The 23,176-nt window shown below is 41.1% G+C and overlaps 1 protein-coding gene across 3 annotated transcripts in view; it reads left to right on the top strand.

Moving 5' to 3' along the window:
- The first annotated feature begins 595 nt into the window (after nucleotides 1-595).
- TNPO1 (transportin 1) overlaps nucleotides 596-23,176 on the top strand; it is a 67,922-nt gene continuing 45,341 nt past the window's right edge. The window contains exons 1-4 of one of the 3 annotated variants that reach the window (XM_032674803.1): nucleotides 608-709; nucleotides 16,290-16,472; nucleotides 16,651-16,764; nucleotides 19,316-19,391. In XM_032674803.1, coding sequence (XP_032530694.1) covers nucleotides 16,660-16,764; nucleotides 19,316-19,391 — 181 coding nt within the window. In that variant the 5' untranslated portion in view covers nucleotides 608-709; nucleotides 16,290-16,472; nucleotides 16,651-16,659. Of the gene's footprint in view, nucleotides 710-16,289; nucleotides 16,522-16,650; nucleotides 16,765-19,315; nucleotides 19,392-23,176 lie in introns of all 3 variants that reach the window. The other 2 variants (XM_032674804.1, XM_032674805.1) reach the window with 2 other exon arrangements.

Below are 23,176 nucleotides of genomic sequence, written 5' to 3'. Positions count from 1 at the left end.
TGAAGGGCCTTTAGAGGAAGCTGTATGAGGAGCAGCTGAGTTCACTTGGTCTGTTCAGCCTGGAGAAGAGGAGACTGCGGGGAGACCTCACTGCAGTCTACAACTTCCTCATGAGGGGAAGAGGAGGGGCAGGCACTGATCTCTTCTCTGTGGTGACCAGTGACAGGACCTGAGGGAATGGCCTGAAGTTGTGTCAGGGGAGGTTTAGGCTAGATATCAGAAAAAATATTTTTTACCCAGAGGGTGGTTGGATGCAGGAACAGGCTCCCCAGGGTAGTGGTTCACAGCACCAAGCCTGATGGAGTTCAAGAATCATTTGGATGGTACTCTCAGGCACACAGTGTGACTCTCTGTGCTGGGATAAGGGTTGGATTCGATGACCTTTGTGGTTCCCTTTCAACTCACCATATTCTGTGATTCCTGTGAGGAGCCCATTTCTGCTGGGGGGCTCGGGCGGCGCCCGGTGCCGTGGCCGGACGGCCATTTCACCCCCGCCTCCATCCCGCCCGCCGTTGCCGGGGTGACCGGGGGCAGCGGCGCCCCCGCCCCCGGCCCCGCCCTGCGGCCAATCGAGGGGCGGCGGCGGCCGCGCGAGGCTCCCTTTGTTCAGCCATTTCGGGGGCCGGAGCGGCGCCGCGCGGGGCTGCGGAGGGAGAGGTCGGGCCGCTCCCTCGCCAATCCCCTGCCGCCGGGCTCTGGGATGGTGTGGGTAGGTGTACGGGCTGCAAGGGGCGGGCTGCCACGTCCGATCCCTGGTAGCCGTCGCCGGGTTCCCCGGCCGGTGTCAGAGGCCTCCGCGCCGCCGCTGTGCGGGAAGCCGTAGGGGCCTGGCCGTGGGCTGCCGCTTCCGCTCCCACCGGTGATGGATGCATGCATGAATGGATGGATGGATGGATGGATGGTGCGTGGGCGGGTGGGACGGCACAGGCGGGGCCTGGAACCTGAGGGCCCGCGGCCTGAGGCCCGGGCACACCCCCTACCATCCCCTCCCCAGTCCCCCCGGCTCCTCCCGGTGGCACGGCTGGCGCCGGCTCCGCAGCACTGCAGCGAGCCGGAAAGTGAAAGTCGCCTCGGGGTATAGGAAAGGGACCATATTCCCTGCCGTGGTTTCTGCGCTGCGTCGGGTCTCTGCTGTACGGATTTGGCTAGGTGGGGTTTTAAATTTGTGTTCCGCAAGGAGATATTAGAGAGACGAGAAATCTCGTGTTTATCTTGTACTTTTGTTTACCTGGGAAGGTTGTTAATTTAGGTACTCAGTGAAAATAGTGAAACTTGTGAGTCTTTTGTGCAGTGACTGTACAGAGGACAAGAGTGCTTTTTGGGTTGGTATAAACGGCTTGATTAGTCCTTGCTGTGAAGGTAGTAATTGCTCTCAGTTGACTTTCTGCTCAAGTCTTCTGCCTGAAAAGTCTTCCTATTGTGAGAATTGTTCTGCAATGTCTTCAGGACACCACAGCTTCTTAGCCTGTTTGCTTGTCCTCTTGTGTGTTTAAGTAGCCCTTAATATGGCATTTGTATACTTCACAGGTGTGGGTAAATCCTTACAACACACAAGGAACAAAAAGTTGACTTGCGTTCCTTCTACACACGGGTAATTAAACAGAAAAAATAATCACATGCACAAGATCTTAAAAGGAGCCTTTGATAGAATTGGAAACTGAGCCCATAAGTCCTCATTCTACATCTGGTGTGTGAACTGTAGTTATTTTTGAGTTATATGTGGGAGGATGGAGGAAGGGTGCCTGTGATATTGGGAAGACTAGTTTCTGGATGATCAGAATTACTTTAGAATGCATTTCTTCAAAATCTAGCTGGTTTGTACTCAAAACTGTATAATACTAAAGAATAATTATGATGCTGCAAAAACAGGGTTAAAAAAGCAGTTTATTGACTGTCTTAATGGAAGAAAGCATGGTTAGAATTAATGTTGACTGAGGATCATGATTACTGTTGGATACAGTCTGTGACACGTTTCATTGACCTCAGAAATTGATACAGGTGTAAGCATAGCTGCTAAATTTAGCTAAGCATGCCTTGTGACAGGGAGTTGAAAACCAGAGAATAATGGCTTTATGAATGTAGGCTTTTACTGGATTATCTGACACACTTTTCTGGTGTATTTATTTAGAATCCACTTCAGGAGTCCTTGTATGTGGATATTCAATAGAACTGGTGTGTGTGTGCTTAATTTTGGGCTCATGGTGGCAACCCCAGGGATGGAGCTACCTTTTAATCAGGTTATATGTATGCACTGAACTGTCCAGCAGACTGGCAGAGCTGGAATAGAATATATCCTGTTCCTACTTCAGGGACACCAAGATGCTATAGCTACAAAGGAGTGTGGCAGAAGGCCAAGTATAATCCTCCTTCATCAAAGCTGATACTCAGTATCTGTCCAGTTGAAGATTGAGACTGAAATAAAGACTGACATTTTATCTTTGAAATATCTTATTAATAGAAGTCTTTTGTAGACCCAGTGTTGTTGTTTAGGTCATAAAAAAATTTGTACGACAGGTTTGTGAACTTTTATGTGCCCTGATCAATGCATTATTATCAAGTTGTGCCAGTGACATGAAAAGGGGAGGATTTTTTCTTTGCTTTGTTTTTGAAAGGGTAGAACTGATTTTCCGTTATTTTCACGCCTCAAAGATACTGTAGTTGAGATCAGTTTTGATCACAGAAATGAATTTTACCAGTTAATTTAATTCCAAATTCTACGAACATTTAAGTACCTATAGCAGTAGTATGTTTCAATCACCAATTTCACTGTTTTCCACTCTTTTATAGTATTGATTTGGATTGTTTGGGTAGATTTTCTACATATATTGATAGATTTAATATATGCAATACAATATTTTTATTATGTGTATTTTGCATATATAAATATATTAATATATAAAAATAATTAATATAGCTATATTATACAATTCATACTGAAATTTTATTTTTTTACTCTCTCATTGATAGATACATACTTGTGTAGACACAGTGTTGTTTGTTTTATGTATGTGACATCATAAAACAGTGTATGTAATAATTTATTTATGCGTGTACACTTGGATGCCTTTAGATATGGCATCTTTTAGTGACATATTATGGGATAAGCCTCCAAATGTCACTTTTAGCCTCTAGAGGGTTTTCTTTAGCAAACTAGACTCCAGAGTGAGATTTAAACAATTTAAAAACAATCATCTGTTATTTTTTCTGTGTATTGAATGCATTTGAAATTTTGAGTTTGTGTATATGTGTGTGCGTGAGTCAAATTTCAAATAAGGCATAAAATCGAATAAAATCTTGTTTAAAGAAAACTTCTGGTTTTTAAACCTTGAGTATAGAACAGAAAGTTACTCTTAAATTATTCTCCTATTAAGTATGTTAATTTTGTTGAGCATTTTCTACAAATCATTGTGAGATACTCTTAATAATTCAAAATTGGCTGCTTATTATAAGCCTACCATTGAGTGCATTAATTTAAATATTGGATTAGTGCTATATGTAAAAGCAGAAGGAAAGGCAAGACAAAATTTTTTTGGCTGAGAATAGAAAATAGATAGTAGGTGGTACAAAGATGCAAGAAAACAGTTACTATATAAGGATCTAAAAAGAGACACACTTGCAGAAATGATGGTGAGAGAGCACAGATCAGGAGTTTCCAGTCCTAGTTAGTGGGTGTATGATCATCATCATCAGTCACTTCTGGTATCCAGGGTCACATGCTTTTGTAACCATGCCAAATAAGACCTTCATCTATGGCTCCTCTTCCAACTTCCCTGCTTCATGTTCCCATCTTTCAAGCTTGGATTGCAGTTGAATGCTCACATTTAACCTTCCTCATCTATTCATGCATCCATAGAAGCTTACTCTTAACATCAGACGTCAGTCACATCCTTCTCCTCCACATACCCAAATTATAAACCTTAATTTCCCGCAACAACAGAGTGGAGCCTTGGCTTCCCCTGTGTGCATGAATCTCCATGATCCTGTTCTTCCTACCCACCATGTCTTGCTGCTCTTCCAGTGTACTGAACAGAAGTGCAGGTCTGCGTGGGGACAGCAGAGCTGTTCGTTATTGTTGAGTGCGAGCAGTGGCTGCAGTAGCTCCTGACTGTTCTCACAGGTTTTACGGAAGCCAGGGGGTCATTGCTGTGCTGGCTGTATAAGAGCAGTGAGACCCAGAAGCTGTGGCTCAGTTAAGTTTTGAATGTTTCATGGCAGCAGACATGAGTGTCATGTTTGGACATGAGTGTCCAACAGTTTGGACACTTCTTTTATGGATAAAGAAGGAAAGTCAGTAGTAGAAAAGTGTGTAAAGGAAAGAGTAATTTTCATCAGAGACTAAAAAGCACAGATCTGCTTTTTATACCAGATAAGCTAAATCAATGCTGAAGTCCAAAGAGATGTTTGTCTGTTTTACATCAGTTTTGCTTGAGTCAATTCCTCAGGAAAAAGAAAGACAACCTTAAATTAAAATAAGTTATTCTTTCTTGTGCAGGCAAGCTCTGCCCTGAGCTCTGTGTCTAGAAATCAGGAGTGACTACAGTCCATTAGGTGTAATGTAAATAAATGGAGTTGGCATAAGAGGTGGAAGCTTCAGTTGTTGAATCTGGCCCATAAGAAGTAGTTAAAAACAAACAAGATGAGCTTTGAATGGAGCAAACGGGAATCAATTGCATTAACAGTAACACAAGACTCAATGATTCTTCTGTGTGAGAAACCAGTCATCGCTAGCTGAAAACACTGGAGTCTGAAGCAGGGATGCTTTTGGAGCCCCTTGGAAAAGGAATGAAAGTAGGCCAACTGGTAAGGGGAAGTGCTTGGTTAAAAAAAACTTAATGTTGTTTCATGATTCTCTCTAACACACACATGTATGCACTAATGCAAATATGTGTGTGTGTGTGTGTATATCACATCTTCAGGTATCTGCTTTTCTTAAAATCTTTCAACCTGGTTAAAATCTGGTTGGTCGTTTGGTCAAATTAACAAATTACTTCAGACACTTTGATTCCAAAATCTTCCATGTCTCTGTAGGAGACTTTCAATAGTCGCCCTGTGTTTCTCCACTAAAAACTGGGTAAGGCAGTAATTTCACACAATTTTTTGCTTCTGGGGAAACCCCTGTTCTCCCAGGAGAGACCTCTATTTGTTCCTGAGCCAATGAGTACTTGTAATATATTTTACAAACTGTGATGATAATATGTCTTTCAGTTTAGCAAGGAAGCATATTTTAGCTTAGGCACTGTCCATTCTAGTGATTGTCTTAATTTCTCAGTGATTACATAGAATCAAAATAGCAAACAAAAATTAAATAAAACACAATTGACAATATTCACAGCTTCCTTCATTTGCAGCATGCACTTCAAGATATATTTTGTTTTGTTTGCTGCTTCCATTTGCACTCTTCTGGGGGGTGGAGAAGTTGATACTGATAAGGAATACTATGAGAAAGATAAACCTTGCCACCACAGAGTTCAGCTCTCGTTGTTTGGTTTTTTTAAATTAATTGTTATACAATATTTTAAAGATGAGATATGGGGGCTTTTAAAAAAGAAAAAATAAATAGAGTATATGAAGCTGCACGTGTTAATATTTTCCTGGTTAATGATATGGATTTTTGTATCAGTACATGAGATTGAGAATCAGCAGACATGGAGGTTACTGTCCTTGCATTGTTTCGTTTATGCTAGGTAACAGGGCTAATGGATTATGGTGAGGCTTTGATAACCTTAGCTCTGCTGTGGTGGGATTTTCTCTTTAAAAAAGAAAACAGAAAGGTTAAATAAGACAGCAGAGGCTACCTTTTGATGATCTCATTGGAGATCTTGCTTTGAATAAATATTTCAGGATGTTTCTGATTCAGAAAAATGCAGATTTAAATGGACAATTAAAGGACAAATTCTTTACCGCACTTACTTCTTGAAGCTTAGGAGAAAGAGGATACCCATAAAAACAAATAAATATCCTAAATTGTCTGAGGTCATACAAGTTGAACTTATACTATGATAGAAATTTTAAATGTTGACCTGTGAATTATTGGTAATCTGACTTGCTTTTTTCACAAATAAAATATGTTACTTTGATATATTTGGTTTTTCATGTAAAATTCTACAGGTAGGGAGAACAATTAAAGAAAATAACATTTTTATTTTTCTTCCAGTTTTCTTCATGCTCTTGTTTTATCACAGGTAGTAGCAGAGCTCTGGTGATAAAGTGGTAAATAGGGAGGAGAGACATTACTGTAAAAAGGTATCCAGTAAAGGAGGAATTGATGTCTGTGATAAAACATTACGTCTGTCAGAAGGAATTCTAGAAAAGGTGCAGTAGTAAGTACATGCTTTTAAGGTCTGCAACATCCCTTCTAGTGTCTTCTGTGGAGCTTACAAGAGAAACCTCAAGTTCAGAGGGGTTACATATAGTGTAATATTTTCATAGAAATTTAATCCTTGGGTCCTCCAGAAGATGATATCAATGTAAGATAATAAAATTCGTGACTCCATTTTCACAGTATTGTGTAGATTCATTACTTCAGCCTTGCTCTGGGGAGATCTGAATGAAAGCAAACAAATTTTTACTTAAGTGAAGTTCAGCTGTCCTGTTCACATTTTCATTGAGTGTATATTAGAGAAAACTGTTTATTATACAACTGTCCTTTAAGTTTATGCTAATTTAGGTATAAAAGTGTTTGGGGCTGAACTCTGCTTTCCTCAGTTAGACTTTTAACTTCAATTTTGAATTCCTGAAAAAAATATTTAAAATCGATATTGATCTTATTCATCCTGAGCAGCTTTAACAGTATTAGTCTTGTGCTCTGATGGTATGACCAAGTTTTACGCAAGTGTTTTTAATTGTACATGAGATACCTTTTTCAAGCCATTGTCAAACAGTGAATTCTGTTATTGAAGATAATTTGAAAGGAGTTTAAAAAATTGGCTGCTATGTCATGCAGAAAATAGCTTTTTTTTTTTTCAATTTAATATAACATTTTATAGTTAATTTTTAGTTACGTTAGTGCCCGGGAGCTCCACATATGAATTAAGGCTTTAACATTTTAGGCATATAACAAAACAGTCTTTTCTGCATATGTTTTACCACTGAATTACAGTACAGAAGATAAACCTTTTCAATAGGCGAATGCCAGGAGAATGAGAATTATGAGAGAGACTTAAGATGTCTGTGAACATGTCACCGAAGGAGAATTTCCACATAAAATGTGAGAAAGGGCAGAAAGTATCTTGGAATGCCTTTTGCATTTATATGTTTTAAAGGACATCATATGAGAAAGCATGCTGCAGGTCAATAAACTGAGCCTCAAGGTGAAGATCATAAAATAAGTAGCAGGAAAAAAAGCTCATGTTCAGCATCATGATAATGTGTAAAACTGTTTTATAGGATGGAGACATTAGTTTATTTTCTTGGCTATAGACAGTTTAGCCTGTGACTGTGGTTTCAGCTCTTCATAGCTTTATGTTTCATGTAGTGGTTACATTATTATAAGACAAAGATGATATGTAGAATGGCAGCAAATTTATTTAGTTGAGCTGGTGAAGCGATTTGCAACAGGTTTTTATTGAAAATATATTTAAGTGGCCTTAAAATTATTAAGTGACTTGTGCATTTAAGGTAAATTGAATTATTTTAAATTATAGTTCCTCCACTAAATAAATTTCCTTTACCTTTGGGCAAGGAAAAACCAAAACCAAACCTTTAAAAACCCTGTAATTTTTGTTTTGTATTGGTTGATTTCTTAGTAGCATTTTAAAGGAATTAATTTACATAGGTATCTATTTAGACTGAGGAACTAATCACGGCAGCTATCTCTGATTCAAATACCATTCTGATATCCTTCACAACCAACATATAAGTATTTAAATGATGAAAATACTGAAAACTCAACTAAGAATGACAGTTAAATGCTTCATCTAATTATATTCTTATACGTTCAGATTCTTTAGGTCTGTTTCGCTTTTCTAACCTGAATATATTGTACATTTAATTTAATTTTTTGTTTCTAGTGTTTCTTCTTTTGGCATGAAATGCTTCATTTGAACCAGAAAGAGGTAAAAGAATTGCTAAAGGGACTGGGAGCAAGTTGGTTAAGGCTGCATTAACTGCCTAAGGAATTTTACATGATCATTGATCTGTGCAACAACAATCTCTGTCTGTGTAGAAACAGTAACAGAAGCTTTAGGCAAGGTGCATTGCCTACATTGAGACTTGCTTGCAATTTCCTTTACACTGGTTCAATACTGCTTCACAGCTGGTCTTACAAATACAGTTGTGAGACTGCTTTTTCAAAAAACAAGGGTAGAAATGAGAGAATACAGTAAGAATTAAACTGTTATACATTTCTTTTTTAATTACTTGCTGTGTTTTAGCGTTTTTTTAACCAGACAGTGTGTAAGTCCACCTGGCTACCTGTAATTACTCAGTGATCTCTTAACACCCATTGCTGGAAAGGGCCATGAACAACTGCATAGAAGAATGCTTTAGGCTTTCTTCTGTGATATCTGTTGGCTTCAAGCTATAGCAGCTTTAATATCCTGTTTAATTGACAGTCTGAGACTTCTCTAAAATCTCATCTTCCTATGTCATATCCAAGAGCATTGAAAAAGAAGAGCAAGAGAAGTTTATTGCATGCTTATGGCACCAGGCCTCACACAAAGGTCTGTCATGGCTGAGCTTGAAGAATAAGGAATGCGCAGTCATTCTTTAGCGATGTCAATAAGATCTGTTACGTTAAGAATTTTGCTTCTTTGATTAGGTTAGTTGGGGTATTATTCCTTTTATGTTTATGTGTTATTCCTTATTTAAGTGTCTTCCTTTTAAGTTTGTGTATGATTGGAGCAGTTGACTGCCCTTACTGATGATCATGTGCACAGCTTTCTCTTTTGGATGGAACTCCATCCCAGAGCAGTAATAATTTTGTCACTCTTTTCCATGAGGATGTAATTTCAGAGTATTTATCTGACATTAGAGAACATCTTGTACTCAGGCTCACTGTATAAGGTTGAATTCCAGTTTCTTTCTGAAGCTTTATAAGTTGTCTTCCATTTGTGTCTCTGCCAATTCATATATGACTCCACCCATTAATCCCTATGCAGGACAGATACCAGCTCGCTGGAGTCATGCAGGGACTAACAGAAACTCAAATAGTGTTCATTTCCTTGAGGCAACACCATCTTAAGGACCTCAGATAAGCCACTTACCGCAGTAGGGAAGTTCATCAGCTATGCAGGGAACAATATACTCGCCTTCTGTTACGATGACCAGTAATGATGATTTAGCCTGCACTATTGCTGTCAGTATCGCAAGTATGACCAAAGGACCCGTGTTGGCACCGATGACAGATCTGACAGTGGCAGTGTCACTGACAGTAGCATGTCTTAGTGCATGATCTGTGTGTGAATGTTTTAAAACGCATTGAGTGTTTAGAAAAAGACAGAGGAAAGTAGGTGAGTGTGTGGTTCTAAATTCTGTGTATCCTTGGATGCAAGGTATTTTGCTAAGAAGTAAAAATAAAACCTAATCCTGATTAATCAGTTCTTAAGGCTCCCAATATGATTTTTGCCTTGAACGCTATACTGAATTCCTAGTAATGCCTGATGAATTTTCCAGAGGAGACTGATCAGTTTTTTGAGATGTTTTTTGTACTCATTTCTTTACAGCTGGTGCTGGTTCATACTGTGAAAAGACAGTGGTCTGATTTAAACAATATAACATAACTAATAATTTAAATTGGAAGGCAAACAAGTTTAATTTTGTGTATTTTGTTTTAATTTAGCTTTTCTTTTCCACAATAGATAATTTTCATCTCATTTATGCATCAAAAATACTTACAAATAAATACACCATTTGACTTGTATTTGTCACTTCTTTCTACTGGCAAAAGGGCCTCAGTACCTGTTTCTTATTTAATGAGATCCTAATTTTTACACTTTAGTGTAAAGTATACCAAATATGTTTCTGCATTATTATTTATGATTATTAAGATGGTGTTGTACAAAAAAGCATTTAAACCAGTGAACTGTTTCATGGGGATACCTAAGTGCTCTATACATATTTTGCACTAAAATTGATTGTTTTATAAGTGACTACATATTGACAACAGTTGGAGAACTGTGATGTATTTTGGTTCATAACGATACAGATTTTTTCGAAGTTAGCCTAAAAACACATTGCTGCTTACTTAGATTAAGTTTTTAATAATCGTGAATAATTTAATTTTAAAGAAGGAATGCATTATTTTCAGGGCCATGCACTTCCCCAAATTTGCCACTGTCCCATGATGAAGTATACTCTCCTTTGTGTTTGCTGTGGTGAGCTTCTTCCTTATTTCAGGAGAAGACTTTCTCGCTGAACGTTATTGAAAAAGAAGAGCGAGAGAAGTTTATTGCATGCTTATGGCACCAGGCCTCACACAAAGGTCAGTCATGGCTGAGCCATTGTTAGAGGAACAGGCACCCACCATGGATGGTGGGTCATTGTATGACTTTTCTTCCCAGATTTGCAGGGGCTATGATCACTTTCTCAAGCATGCAGAAAGTCAAGATAGGAATCTCGCATCTGGTAGTTTCTTTATTTTTACTAATCTCTTTTAGTTGACTAGGACGAATGAATAACTGAAAAAAAGTAAATGTTAGAATTTCAGGGACTATCTCTTTTCTCACAGTCTTATATCATACTCATCCATGAATGTGGCTTTTTTCATCCATAACTTCATTTTTAAGTTACATCTGCTACTTTTCTCAGGTATTTTCAAAAGACTGAGTTCTGATGTATCATGAGGAACAGGTTCAAAGGCTGTGTATCATTTTGATTTTTATCTGCATCTTGGGGAAGCCTGAATCATCAGTTAGAAAAACTTAAGTTCAACCAAAATTGTCCTGCAGACACCAGTTGCTTTGCCTCCTACAGTTAAGAGAAAGAAATATTACTATATACTTAAGTAGGGAGTTGAATAGTGTTCATATGCACTTGACACTAATCATGCTTGAAAGAATTTCAAGCTGGCAACAAGCACATGCTGAATTTCAGACATGAAATTTGACAATAGATTACAATAAGACTCTGGACTCTCAAGAATGACTCCTCCCTTTGTATACCCACTTACTCCCTTTGAATAGAGGGGAGTTGTAATAGGTTGTAACAGTAATGAATGAAGCTTGATATTCAGGGCAGGACATTCCATTTTCACCTCCCAGTTCATAGTTATTCTTTATTTTCCATATCTTCAAAATACCTCTTGTGTTAGGCAATTAGAGAGGTTCCTATGTGTCACGTAGGAGAGCAAGTAAAGTACTCTAGAATTGGATAAAGAAGCTTGTGTCCTGGAGGGGGTGGTCAAGGGGGGGGGGGGAAGATGAGAAGAGATTTTGCTTTGGATTTCAGCTCATAGATCTGATATTTTCTGTCACAAATTCAGGAGGTGATGGTTTTCTCAAACAGCCCTCCATTCAGTTTTAGATTGTTTTATGGCTCCCAGCACGTACTGCCATTTTAGTATCCAGCATGTGTGATTACAGTGGGACAAATCATTAGCAACATGATATTTTTCCACTTGTTGTCTCTAGCTGTGGAAATGAAATAACTATAGCTCTGGAAAAGTAGAAAACTAATTTCATAGATGTTGCAGTCATGGACAAAAAGCCTTTCAAGCTGTTTTTCTATCAGTCTCCTTGATAACCTCTCTGGTGCTTCACAGGGTCAAACTCTCTCCTTCCTAAGACTATTCAAATAAATCTTCTTGTAATAAATATTAATCTTGTATCCTATGGCTGAACTCAGAAAGACTGCACCAAATGTTTTAGAATGGATTCTCCTTTGATATGCTAGATGTGAGGACTACCACCAGTGTTTTTTTAAGTGAAAGCTTAGTGCATGTCTCCAGATGGAAGGCACTGCAAAATAGTATAGCAGTAGCTGTTCTGCATGAGCTCCTTCACAAAGACATGTATTCTGTATTACGAGAGCTTTTTTTCTGCTTAACTTAATCTACATCACTCTTAGCCCAACATAAAAGAGTTTACACACAAAGCTATGGAATTATTTCCTCTGTGCATACAAACCTTCTATACATCATGGCTGGGCTTCACGAACAAAGATTTGGGAAGGGCTCTACCCACGTTTGTTACAAGCGCGTTGGTGGCTGAAAAGGCCAATACGAGATAGACATGTCCGGTTGCAAAAGGCACAGCAGAAAGACTCCTTAGGTGGTATATTCGGCAAGACATGATTCTTTCTGTGTTGTCTTTTCCCCTCAAGGGTGATCCTGTGTGCTTCCTCAAAGGCATCAGCAGCATTATAGATGGTGTGTCTCCAGACGTCCCGACTGGAGGCCAGAGTAGACCAGTTATGGTGATCAATATGGCCAAGGCTGAGATGTTGTTTCAGGGAGTCCTCGTATCTTCTCTTTGGGGCTCCTCTCTTGTGGCAGCCGGTGGCAAGTTCACCATAAAGCAAGATCTTAAGGAGGTGGTGGTCCTTCATCCTGGAGACGTGCCCTGCCCAGCGCAGCTGTGTTCTCAGTAACATGGCCTCAATGCTTGTGACTGCTGCTTGTTCTAGAACAGATGTATTGGTCACATAATCTGACCAGTGGATGTTTAGGATTGTGTGGAGACAGCGTTGATGGAAGCGTTCTAGGAGTCACAGGTGGTGGCGGTAGATGACCCAGGATTCAGATCCGTATGAGAGAGTAGACAGCACTATGGCTCTGTAAACACTGATCTTTGTACTTTTTTTTCTTCAAGTGTTTATTTCACCAAACTCTTTTATGAAGCTTTCCAAAAGCACTCTATGCCTTTGCTAACCTGTTGTCTATCTCTCCGTCAATCTTACCATCCAAGGAGATGAAGCTACCTAGGTAATTAAACTGCTGGACTGATTTGAGCTCTGATTGGCCAATGGTGATATGAGGATGAAGGAAGACTTCCTGAGGTGCTGGTTGATGGAGAACTTCTGTCTTCTTTAAGCTGGTTTCCAGCCCAAAGAGCTCAGCAGTGTCTTCAAAGCAGGATGTTTAACGCTGCAGAGCTGCTTCTGTGTGAGCGACAAGGGCGGCGTCATCAGCATAAAGCAGCTCCTGGACAAGATGGTTTAAGGTCTTGGTGTGGGCCTTCAGTCGCCTTAGGTTGCAAAGGCTTCCATCAGTACGGTATCGAATGTAGATACCGTCCTGGTCATCGAGGTCTGCCGTGGCCCTTTGGAGCATCATGCTGAAGAAGATTGTGAATAGGGTTGGTGCAAGAATGCAGCCTTGTTTCACACCATTAGTTATTAGAAGGGGCTCAGAAAGTGCATTGCCATATCTGACTTGGCCGTGCTGATCCTCATGGAGTGAGATGATCATTTTAAGGAACTTGGGGGGACAACCTAAGCGTTCCAAAATCTGCCACAGACCTTTTCTGCTCACCGTATCGAAAGCCTTGGTGAGGTCAGCAAAGGTTACATAGAGACCTTTGTTCTGTTCTCTACACTTCTCCTGCAGTTGTCTGAGAACAAATACCATGTCTGTAGTACTCCTGTTGGCTCTGAAACCACACTGGCTTTCAGGTAGGATTCCTTCTGCTATAGCGGGTATTAGTCTGTTCAAGAGTATTCTTGCAAGGATTTTGCCAGCAATGGAGAGCAGAGTAATACCACGGTAGTTTGAGCCTTCTATACAGGGAGACACTGTAAGTGGTTTCCACTGCATGGAAACTCAGAAGCCTGGATTTAGCAATGGATCAAATGTTTGATTACCATTATTAAAAACCAATATTACATGCATCAGGGCCTGAAATTTTATGACAAGATGGTAGCTATTAGAATTCTCAGAAAAAAAGAAAAATGAACCCAAACCCATCAGAAATGCAGTATTACCAATAGGGTAAAACTAAAGACTGGGAAAATTTTTCTAAAGGCTGGATTCTGGCTAGTGCATGACATCTGAAAGCTGGATAATAGAGAAATCAAATATTAGCATCAGCATTTGTGCAAGGCTCCTGCTTTCAGAGAACTTTTGTCATCCTTACATATACAGATAAGTGTTTCAAATTTAGTTCTGGTGCATTCTGCTTGTTGAGTGGGATGAACCAGGCTATGTTTTGAATGGTAGCTTTCATGCTGGTGTTTTGTTTAACATAGATTCTGAATTCTTTTCTACACAAGATTCTTGCTTGAGGAAAACAGATAGTAGAAAACAAAGAGGCAAAGCATACAGAAATAAATGGGGTTTTAATTTTTTTTCCTGTAGTCCTTTCAATCTGCATTTTTTTCTTGTCTCAGTCAAATTATTTTACCTTATCCTTATATAATTTAAAGGGCTAGAGATAGGTAAGAATAACTTAGGAGAAATTATCAAGATAAGAAGGTATTCTGCAAGATGAGGTGTACTCCTTTGGTTTCTTTATACGGTACCTATATGTAACCTGAGGAGGAACCTATCTTGGAGGATGATAGTCTAAAGTACTTACATGTCTCTACTAATTGTAGAAGCTCCCATTCATACTTGGATTTGTAGTCCTTTTTCTCTCCTTTCCACTGCAGAAAATGGAAATTGTTAGTAGGATTTAATTTTGGTTACATTCTTGGAAAGGAAACTTACATTTTTCTTAGTTATGGATCCATGGCCTGCTTCTCTTTCTGCTTTTTCCTGTTCTGTCTCTCAATTTTCCTTTCTGGTCTCTTCCCCTGTTTCCCATATTTAATGTTGTTTTTGTTTAACAGAACTGGTTTCCTGATAATATTAGACAAATGTAGTCCTTGCACCAATTTCTGAGTAGTAACTTCTGAAGCTCTAACCAAGTTCAAACAAACTTGACAGTCTCAAATAAAAGCAAGTTTCAACAACCTTCCTGGTAAGGCAGCAGTTAGGGAAATGAGGCCTAAATTATCTCTGCCTTGATTTGTTGGACTTCAGCTTTCATCTGATCCCGCTATGCAAGCATCCCTATGAAGATGTCTCCTGCCTATATGGTATGAGCCATGAACATCAATGTTAATGGTATGGGTCCACATCCTTTGTTTTGACATGTTCCAATGCTAGAGGAAAACTAGTGGAAATTTACCGTGGTCACAAAAATCTCATGTAAATCTTGTGCCCATTCTTTCCTGGTAACTGGTGGCATGCCTTTATGTAGCTACCTTGCTGATTCCATCTTGTTTAAGTACTGTAAACTCTCAAGAGCTGTGCTGCTTTTGTAGTTTGTGTCTGAAAAAATCCTGTGGTAACTACAGCAGTTGCTTACATAGAAGAGGTTAAGAAATGTAGCCTATTTCTTGGGGTTTTTTTCATAAGCCGTTTTTGTTCTCTCCATTGGTTTTATCTTGTATACTGTGCAGCATACTTCTCTGTATACTTTACTTCCTTTTCCAGTGCGCGTACTTTCCTCATTCATCAAATACCCTCTTTCACTGTATAAGTACATATACATACATGCATATACATACGTATATATACACTACTGTCTTGTTGCCTATGATGGTTCCTTTTGCTGTTTTGTTGGAGTCTGGTTTTGTCTCCTTCTTCAAGAATAGCATCTCACAGTAATAGAAGGAAAGTTGGCTCAGGACACTTCTTAGCACCTTAGACTGGTCAGGTGACTGTCAGTGTTGGGGAGATGAGACAAAGAGCCACTTTGCAAATTATCTGGGATGCACCCTTAGGAATCACTATTGTTCCCTGACTGTAATGCCTCTGGACACTAATTAAGCAGCATGTGTTCTTAGTTTTCCTATTAGTATATGTATGATACATTAAAATAGCTATATACATACAATGTATGTGGTGCATACATATTACATATATATGTGTGTATGTATGTATGTATGTATGTATCTATCTATCTAAATTGCTAATTTTGACCAGAGATCTCCCCTGATATATTTTGGGGCTAAGGATAAGATAGAGTGGGTATTCAAAGTAGTTTGAGTTTGCACACCCCAGCCCCAACCCCCCCCCCCCCCCCGTAGTTGGACCTGTTCCCTCCTTACAAGTGAAATTGGGAACTTCTGAGATCTGCTCAGCACTCAACCAAATGACGTAGAAGTGCATCAGGCAGCAACGCAGGTACTACGTTACTGACTCCTGGGTCTGCCTTCGCGCCAGCGCTTCTCCTCCGAGGGTGGGCGGGACCCTCCGCGCTCGCTGCCGGGCGCTGTCCCAGGGGGCCAGGCTACGCCGGGCCCGGAGCGCCGCTTCGCCCCCCGCCTGTCGCGTCTGCTGGAGGTTTTTGTCTGTTCTCGGGTGGGCGGCGTGGGCGCCCCGTTTCCCACCGGCCAGGATTGAGGGGCTCGCGTTCTGTCGCCCGCAGGCTCCTGGCAGTGTGGGACGCACCGGGGAAAGGCGGACGGTGGTGCCGGCGGCCCCGGGGCGGCCCGGGCGGGCGGAGGCGTGCCCGGCGCTAGGACCCAGCAGGACGCGAGGCGGCTCTTCGGGCCGGATCACAAATTCGCCGTGACTCAGTCACTGCTCGGCGTGGAGACAGCGGGAGCAGGTCGGTGTCGTGCAGCCGGCTGGCTGGCGGCTGTTGGGGCGCTTGGGGGGTGAGAGCCGAAGCGGCCCGGGCATCGCCGCGCCCCCTTCCTGGCCCGGCCTTCCTTCCTCTGCGCCCGCCTCCGCCCGGGCCCTGCCGCGCCGCCAACCGCGGCCGCCTGTTGTCTGCTGTTTTCCAGACAGCCAAGATGGAGTACGAGTGGAAGCCCGACGAGCAGGGTCTCCAGCAGATCCTGCAGCTGCTCAAGGAGTCCCAGTCCCCGGACACCACCACGCAGAGAGCCGTGCAACAAGTATCCTTGGCCGAGGTTTGCGGGGCCGCGCGGGCGGGGGCCGGGGGCGGCCGCGGGCGGGCGGGGGGAGCGCGGCCTGCGCGGCCGCAGGGCCGGCGCTGCGGCGGCCGGGCCTGCTGTGCCCTGCCCTGCCCAGGGAGCCGCCGCAGCGCGGGGGCCGAGCCCTCGCCGGAGCGGGCGGCCATGGCGCGGCGTTTGAACCGCCAAGGCGGCTTGTGGGCCGCGGGGCCGCCTTCCGCCGGCGATCGCTGGGCACCTGTTGCGAGTCCGGAGCCATAGGCCGAGTTGGGTTTGGCCGTTGGGGGAGTATTTTAAATTTCCCCCGGCCCCCCCCGCCCTCCCCCCTTTTCAAAGCCCGGCTCTGCCGGTATCCGCTGTTCTCCCGGGTTGCCCACGCTGCGCCGCCGCCAGCGCCCAGCCCCCAGCGCTGCGGGGCGGCAACGCGGCCCTCGCCCTTCTGGTCCCCCCGGGGGGTCGGGGGTGACCCGCGCACGGTGCCCGCCGTACTTGCGGCACTGGGGGCGGGCAGGGGGTTCCCGAAGGATTCCGGCGCTGGGATTTGAGGCGAAAGCCGTAGCTGGCGGAGCTGCTGCCTGCGCGCCCTCGTGGTCCTACTGTCTCTGACACTGCGCATTTTGGTACGTGGTGAGGATGTTTCTGCATGCCTAGAAGCCTAATCCTGAAATACTGTTCATTAAAATTCACGAAAAGGGGGAGATGTACTCACTGTAGCTTCTTGTGCTGCTTTGCAGTGCATTTGCTGTTGGTGTTGTGAGTTGCTGGGATATTTTACCTCTCCTTCCCTCCCCGCCTCCAGGTCTCTCTTGATTGTAAAAGCGATAAATAGATTTTAAGAAGCGAGGATTGAGAAAGCAAAATTTTAAATTAAGACTAATAGGCCTTAAAAAGGTATTAAAAAATACAGGCCTCATTTATTGTCTCCTGCTCCTTGGACTAGCCATATAAGTGCTTGGAAATATCTAAAAGTGCTGAAATTCTATTAGGGATATGAGTTTCTCATCTTGATCCCTTTTTATATAAGGCATTTGCTTAAAGGGCTTCACAGAAAGCAGCAGAATAATTCAAGTAGGTAAGAACATGTGCATCTGTATATATTTACGTTATTGTAAGTGTTTGAATCCAAATTTGCTCCACTTGTAGACTTTTGTAGCGAATGCAGTCAGGCTTAGGAAGGTTTCCCTTTTTATCTGAAAGGTGAAAGTAGATTTCATCTCCATCCTCCTGTTCTTTCAGCTTTGTTTCAGATTTTTGAAATACAGTTGCTTCCTTTGAAATATCTGAAACAGAAGCATCCAATGGAGTGTTCTCATAATGCCTCAAACTTAACTTGGTGCTGTTTAGTATTTGAAATACCTAAGTGTTTATAGCAACAGTGTTGCTAGTGTAGCTTTAGTGCAAAACTACATTTTAAAGCTCTCCTTCAAATAACTTAATAGCATCCAGTTTATTTATTGAAATATAGCAGTTTGTATTCTGGATGCCCAGTAAAAGTGATGCTGTCTCTCTAGAAGTGGGGTAGAAATTGACCGAACCAAAGTCCTGTTAACTGATGTTTGAAATTCTTTTTAAATGGCATTGGAAACTCCCTGCTGTGTTGATACCTGTGTTTTCCAGGAGGTCCTCATATGTTGGCTTGTAAAGGTTAGAGAAGCGGCACAGTTTTACCATTATTTTACATTAGTTTGGGAAAATGTTCTGATACAACTTAACAGGTCATGTCCCATAATAAAAAAAAAAATGCCCTCTGAGTCTGTTTCCACAAAAAATAGTGAGGACTGTTGTATTGCAGAATGTTACTTAGTAGCATATCCAAGCACGGTGGTGATTAATGATTTCAAATTTAAAGTACTCTAAGTCCATAATTTTTTGTGAAAAAAACCAAAAAACTGTGTGTTGATTCTGTCATGTGCTTTCTTTATGATGATGTTTTGGCACATTTGGGTGCTTAGATCTCAAATATAACAAAGTGAGGAGTGTAGGTTAGTCAAAACCCAGTGTTAGCAAAGTTATGAATTGGTAAGGTTACAGACATTTTTCAGATCAAGATATTGTTTGTTTCTTTGATTAAAAAAAAAGGTGGAGTGAGTGAAGAAGTTAAGAAAATATGGTCTAAGAGCTAGTCTTCATTTCCTAGACCAAATAAATGTTTTCTCATTAAGTTTCTGTTAAGTATTGCTCTTTCAGTTCTTTCTGCTTATTTCTGATACTTTTTGATCCACTGGAATTCACAGTTGTTAGTAATGTTCAACTGCCTGTTTTGGTGATATGGCTTTACAAATATTTTTAAGGATCTGTTAATTTCTATGTCTGTCCCTGGATTTTTTAAGACTTCTCCATGAAAGCTACTGTATCAGCAAGAACATTACAGAAACTGTTTTTAGACTGTTCATACTCTGTACCTGGTGACTTCATAGTCACAGCTGGTTGAAGTGATATAGCAGTACATAACTCATTTAATAATCTCTGTATCCCGAAAGCTATAGATGCTCTTTTTGAAGATTCAAATTTCCTTAACAGTTTCTCTCTTTAGAAACTAGAACAACTCAATCAGTATCCAGATTTCAACAACTACCTGATTTTTGTTCTCACGAAGTTGAAGTCTGAAGGTAAGTTCTTGAGATAGTGACTGTTTATTTTACTTATTTTTGCCTTTTTTATTTTATGTTATTTAGCTTCAAAGAAATAAAAAGCTGGTGCCTCTAGGCAGTTTTCTAGTTGGTTGAATCATTTAGAACTCATTTATCCTCTCAGGAGGCTCTGTGGGGACTGATGACTTTTTGGTACTTGTAGTTTTACCCTTAGAATGTATTCTGTTATAAATGTCCTATCAAATCTTCCCAGAAGTGCTGGAGCACCGTACCTCTGTTGGACAGCAGTTAAACTGTGGAATAACTGTGATCAATCATGACTATGTATGTTATAAAACATGCTACTAAGTTCAGTTACATTAACAGTCTTCCTAGTAATGAGACTGCTAAATACTTCGAAGAATACATACTAAAGTTGTCCAAAGATGTCTGTCACGATCTTCATTCTGAAGTTTTAATTGTAGTAAAATACAGTTAGAAATTAACTGGCTATTAAACTGTTGTTTTATTCTTATAAATATTAGTACAAGCTGTATATGGCATAGTGTGTAGCTTCTGTCAGTTGGTAAATTCAGACAATTCCTTGGTAGTGATCAGGGTGTGTGAAAGATTGTAATTTCAGTATATTATAGCTACCGACTTAAGTTGTCTTTGACAGAGAAAGGAAATTTGTTTCAAGATCTGTTTTACCACATCTGTCTTCTTTGCATGTGTTTGTAATCATTATGTTTGATTATTTGGGTTGTTTTCTAAGGGTTTTTCCCTTAGAGTTCTGCTACTAGTGACCGTGGCCTAAATGATGTTCTGGGACTGTAGGTTGGCAGGCAATGGCAAAAGATTTTATTATAAACAAATTTGTTCTTTTTATCTACTTTTTCTCTGTCCACGCGCTAATATAATATATGTCACTGGTTAAGTGTTCTTGTTCACACGTCTGTATCTCATCACTAATTGGTCTCTAGCTTCCGTGCACGTGCCCCATCTTGTCTCCTGAAAGGTCACCGGCATCTCTTCTCATGTCCAGACACATTCCTCTGGACTGGTTTTTTTCTCTTTCTTACACTTTTCTTCCTTAATGATGTTTTACTTGTTCCTTTGCCAGACCACAGCTGTAGCTCAAGGTCAAAGCTGCCTTACTACAACCAATGCTTTTTCTGCCTTTTAGTGTTTCATACTGTGGTTTCTGAATACTTGTTTTTTACCTTTTGAATTAGATTTTATTATTGTGTTGCTCTGTAACATTCAAAAATTGGCAAGAACATTTGTCTTAGGTTTTAACTAGTTTTGGTTGTTCTGTCAGCTTACTTTGGGAGGAGGGAAACAGAGAGGAAGATGAAAATATATTTTCCTGTTTCAAGGCTGGAGTATATACCAGTGTTTTTGTTTATTCTGTATAGGAAGTCGCTTGGTTATCAGTAAGGCCCTGGGGAAGTACCTTGAGTTTGAGAGAGAGAGTTTTCAACACCAGGGTCAGCTGGGATACTGAATCTTTAAGAAAGGAGCCAGTGTAGATACACCATGTACTTTATACCATTATCAGAAAAATAACAAGCAGAGGAAGTCCAGTAGTGGGATATGGAGTCTGTACAAAGGATGTGACAAGAAAGGTGCTTAACTTTTTTTTTTGTCCTTGAATTTTTGTGACACCTACACAATTTGCTGCTTTGCCCTTCTTCGTCCACCATATGGTTTTGCTAATTTATCTGTAAATGAAAATATATGCACTGTTTGTGTAGCTATTCCTTTTTGGGTTGGAAGGTAAAAAACCTTACAGATAATGTAGTGACACAGCCCTGCCCTTAGTGTTGGTTTTGTAGTTTTTCTTCTCCTGGTCCCCTGAACTGAGCTCAGAATCTGGTGGTCTTCTGTATTCTGTTAATAATTTGTCTTCTGGAGTGCGTGAATGTTGCTTTTTCTTCTCAGATCATTTTGTGTGTTTCATACGTGGTTGACTGAGATATGTCCATTGTCATTCACTGGGACATGATTAGTTTTGCACAGTTTCTGTAAAGATTTGCATTCATCTCTCTCTCCCCTGTCCGTGAGGCTCTCAGTGGGACCTAAGCTAATGGGAAAATATTGAGACAAATACAGGATGGTCTTGATACTTTGTACTGGCCTATATAACTGCAGTTATGAATCCTGTTGCAGTTATACAAAGCTTTTATGATTGTGCTTTAGCGACTGACTCTTCACCCTATCCAAACATGGGAACTCTAGAATTTGGTCTCAGTGGAGTGTTATCTCAGTGGATTGGTTGGTTATGGCCTGGTTTAGGGCTATTACAGTCAAGAATCAGAGTCCTTGAGATGATCTTTTACTCTGAAGGTGAATGAGCAGGAACCAAGAATACTGCTTTAGTACTATTTTTGGCATAGGCTTTAAGGATGGTCTTTTAAGTTTGTTTCCAAAATACTTTAAATTTTTGTAAACCATTTCAAGATAGAGCAGTGTCTCTGCAATTCTTGATCTTGTTCATGTGATGAGTTAGTCATTCAGAGCACCTTACTGTACATGAAACATTACCATGGAGACAGCTCCTGTCCCCACCCCACCCCCTCCCCTCCTTCTCCCTGCCAAGTTTTTGTTTCAGCAGAATTCTTCCCAGATGGTAATTTATGTTCTGGTAATCCTGACACTAATAACTCATGTAGTTTTGCACATAGAATTTGAAACAGCTTTTTTTAAGCTATTACTGGGATCTGAAGTGGTCTTATGGGTTTGATGTGAATGTTTTCTGCTGAGTCTGAAATTTAAACTTCATCTGGACAGTAGGTTTCATGAGTCCATTCCATTATGAACTTTCTTGGCCTGGTGGTATTGAAAGATCTTTGAAGCTAAACAAGAAAAAGACTTTTATGTGAGGTCAGGCATTAATTTGCCAGCTACGCATTTCAGGAAGGTATCTTTGAGTGGGATTAATCTAGAAAAGTGGTTCAGGAGCTTTAACTGTTAAATTAAAAGAAAAGCTCCCCTACCACTCCCCCCCCATTACAATCACCACACTTTAATGTCACCATTAAATATACAAAAATAATTGTCAAGCAGTGAATCTGGTTGCATCACCATTCAGAAGTCATCAGATTAGTGTACCCTTATAGTATACAATACTGCATACTGTATATAGTGTCCTACTTAAACAGTAGCAAACCACTTTTTTCTTTGAAGTTCAGATATATGAAAAATTACAAAAAGAGTTTTACTAATCGATGCATAAAGTAATTGAGGTGCATAAATATCTCAAGGGGAAAATAGAGTCAAAGAATATGCTGAGTTGGAAGGGACCCACAAGGATCATTGAGTCCAAGTCCTGGCCTTGCCTAGGACAGCCTCGAAAACCATACCATGTGTCTGAAAGCATTGTCCAGACGCTTCTTGAACTCTGTCAGGCTTGGTGCTGTGACCAGTCCCTGGGGAACCTGTTCCAGTGCCCAACCACCCTCTGGGGGAAGAGTGTTTTTCGCATCTCTAGCCTAAACCTCCCCTGACATGACTTCAGGCCATTCCCTCAGGTCCTGTCACTGGTCACCCCAGAGAAGAGATCAGTGCCTGCCCCTCCTCTTCCCCTCATGAGGAAGTTGTAGACTGCAGTGAGGTCTCCCCGCAGTCTCCTCTTCTCCAGGCTGAACAGACCAAGTGAGCTCAGCTGCTCCTCATACAGCTTCCTCTAAAGGCCCTTCACCATTCTCGTTGCCCTCCTTTGGACACTCTTTAATAGCTTTACATATTACTCATACTGTGGTGCCCAAAACTGCACACAATATTCAAGGTGAGGCCGCCCCAGTGCAGAGCAGATCAGGACA

The sequence above is a fragment of the Chiroxiphia lanceolata genome, chromosome Z (assembly GCF_009829145.1).
Source record: "Chiroxiphia lanceolata isolate bChiLan1 chromosome Z, bChiLan1.pri, whole genome shotgun sequence".
Lineage (NCBI taxonomy): Eukaryota > Metazoa > Chordata > Aves > Passeriformes > Pipridae > Chiroxiphia > Chiroxiphia lanceolata.
This window is presented reverse-complemented; position numbering and strand designations above follow the sequence as displayed.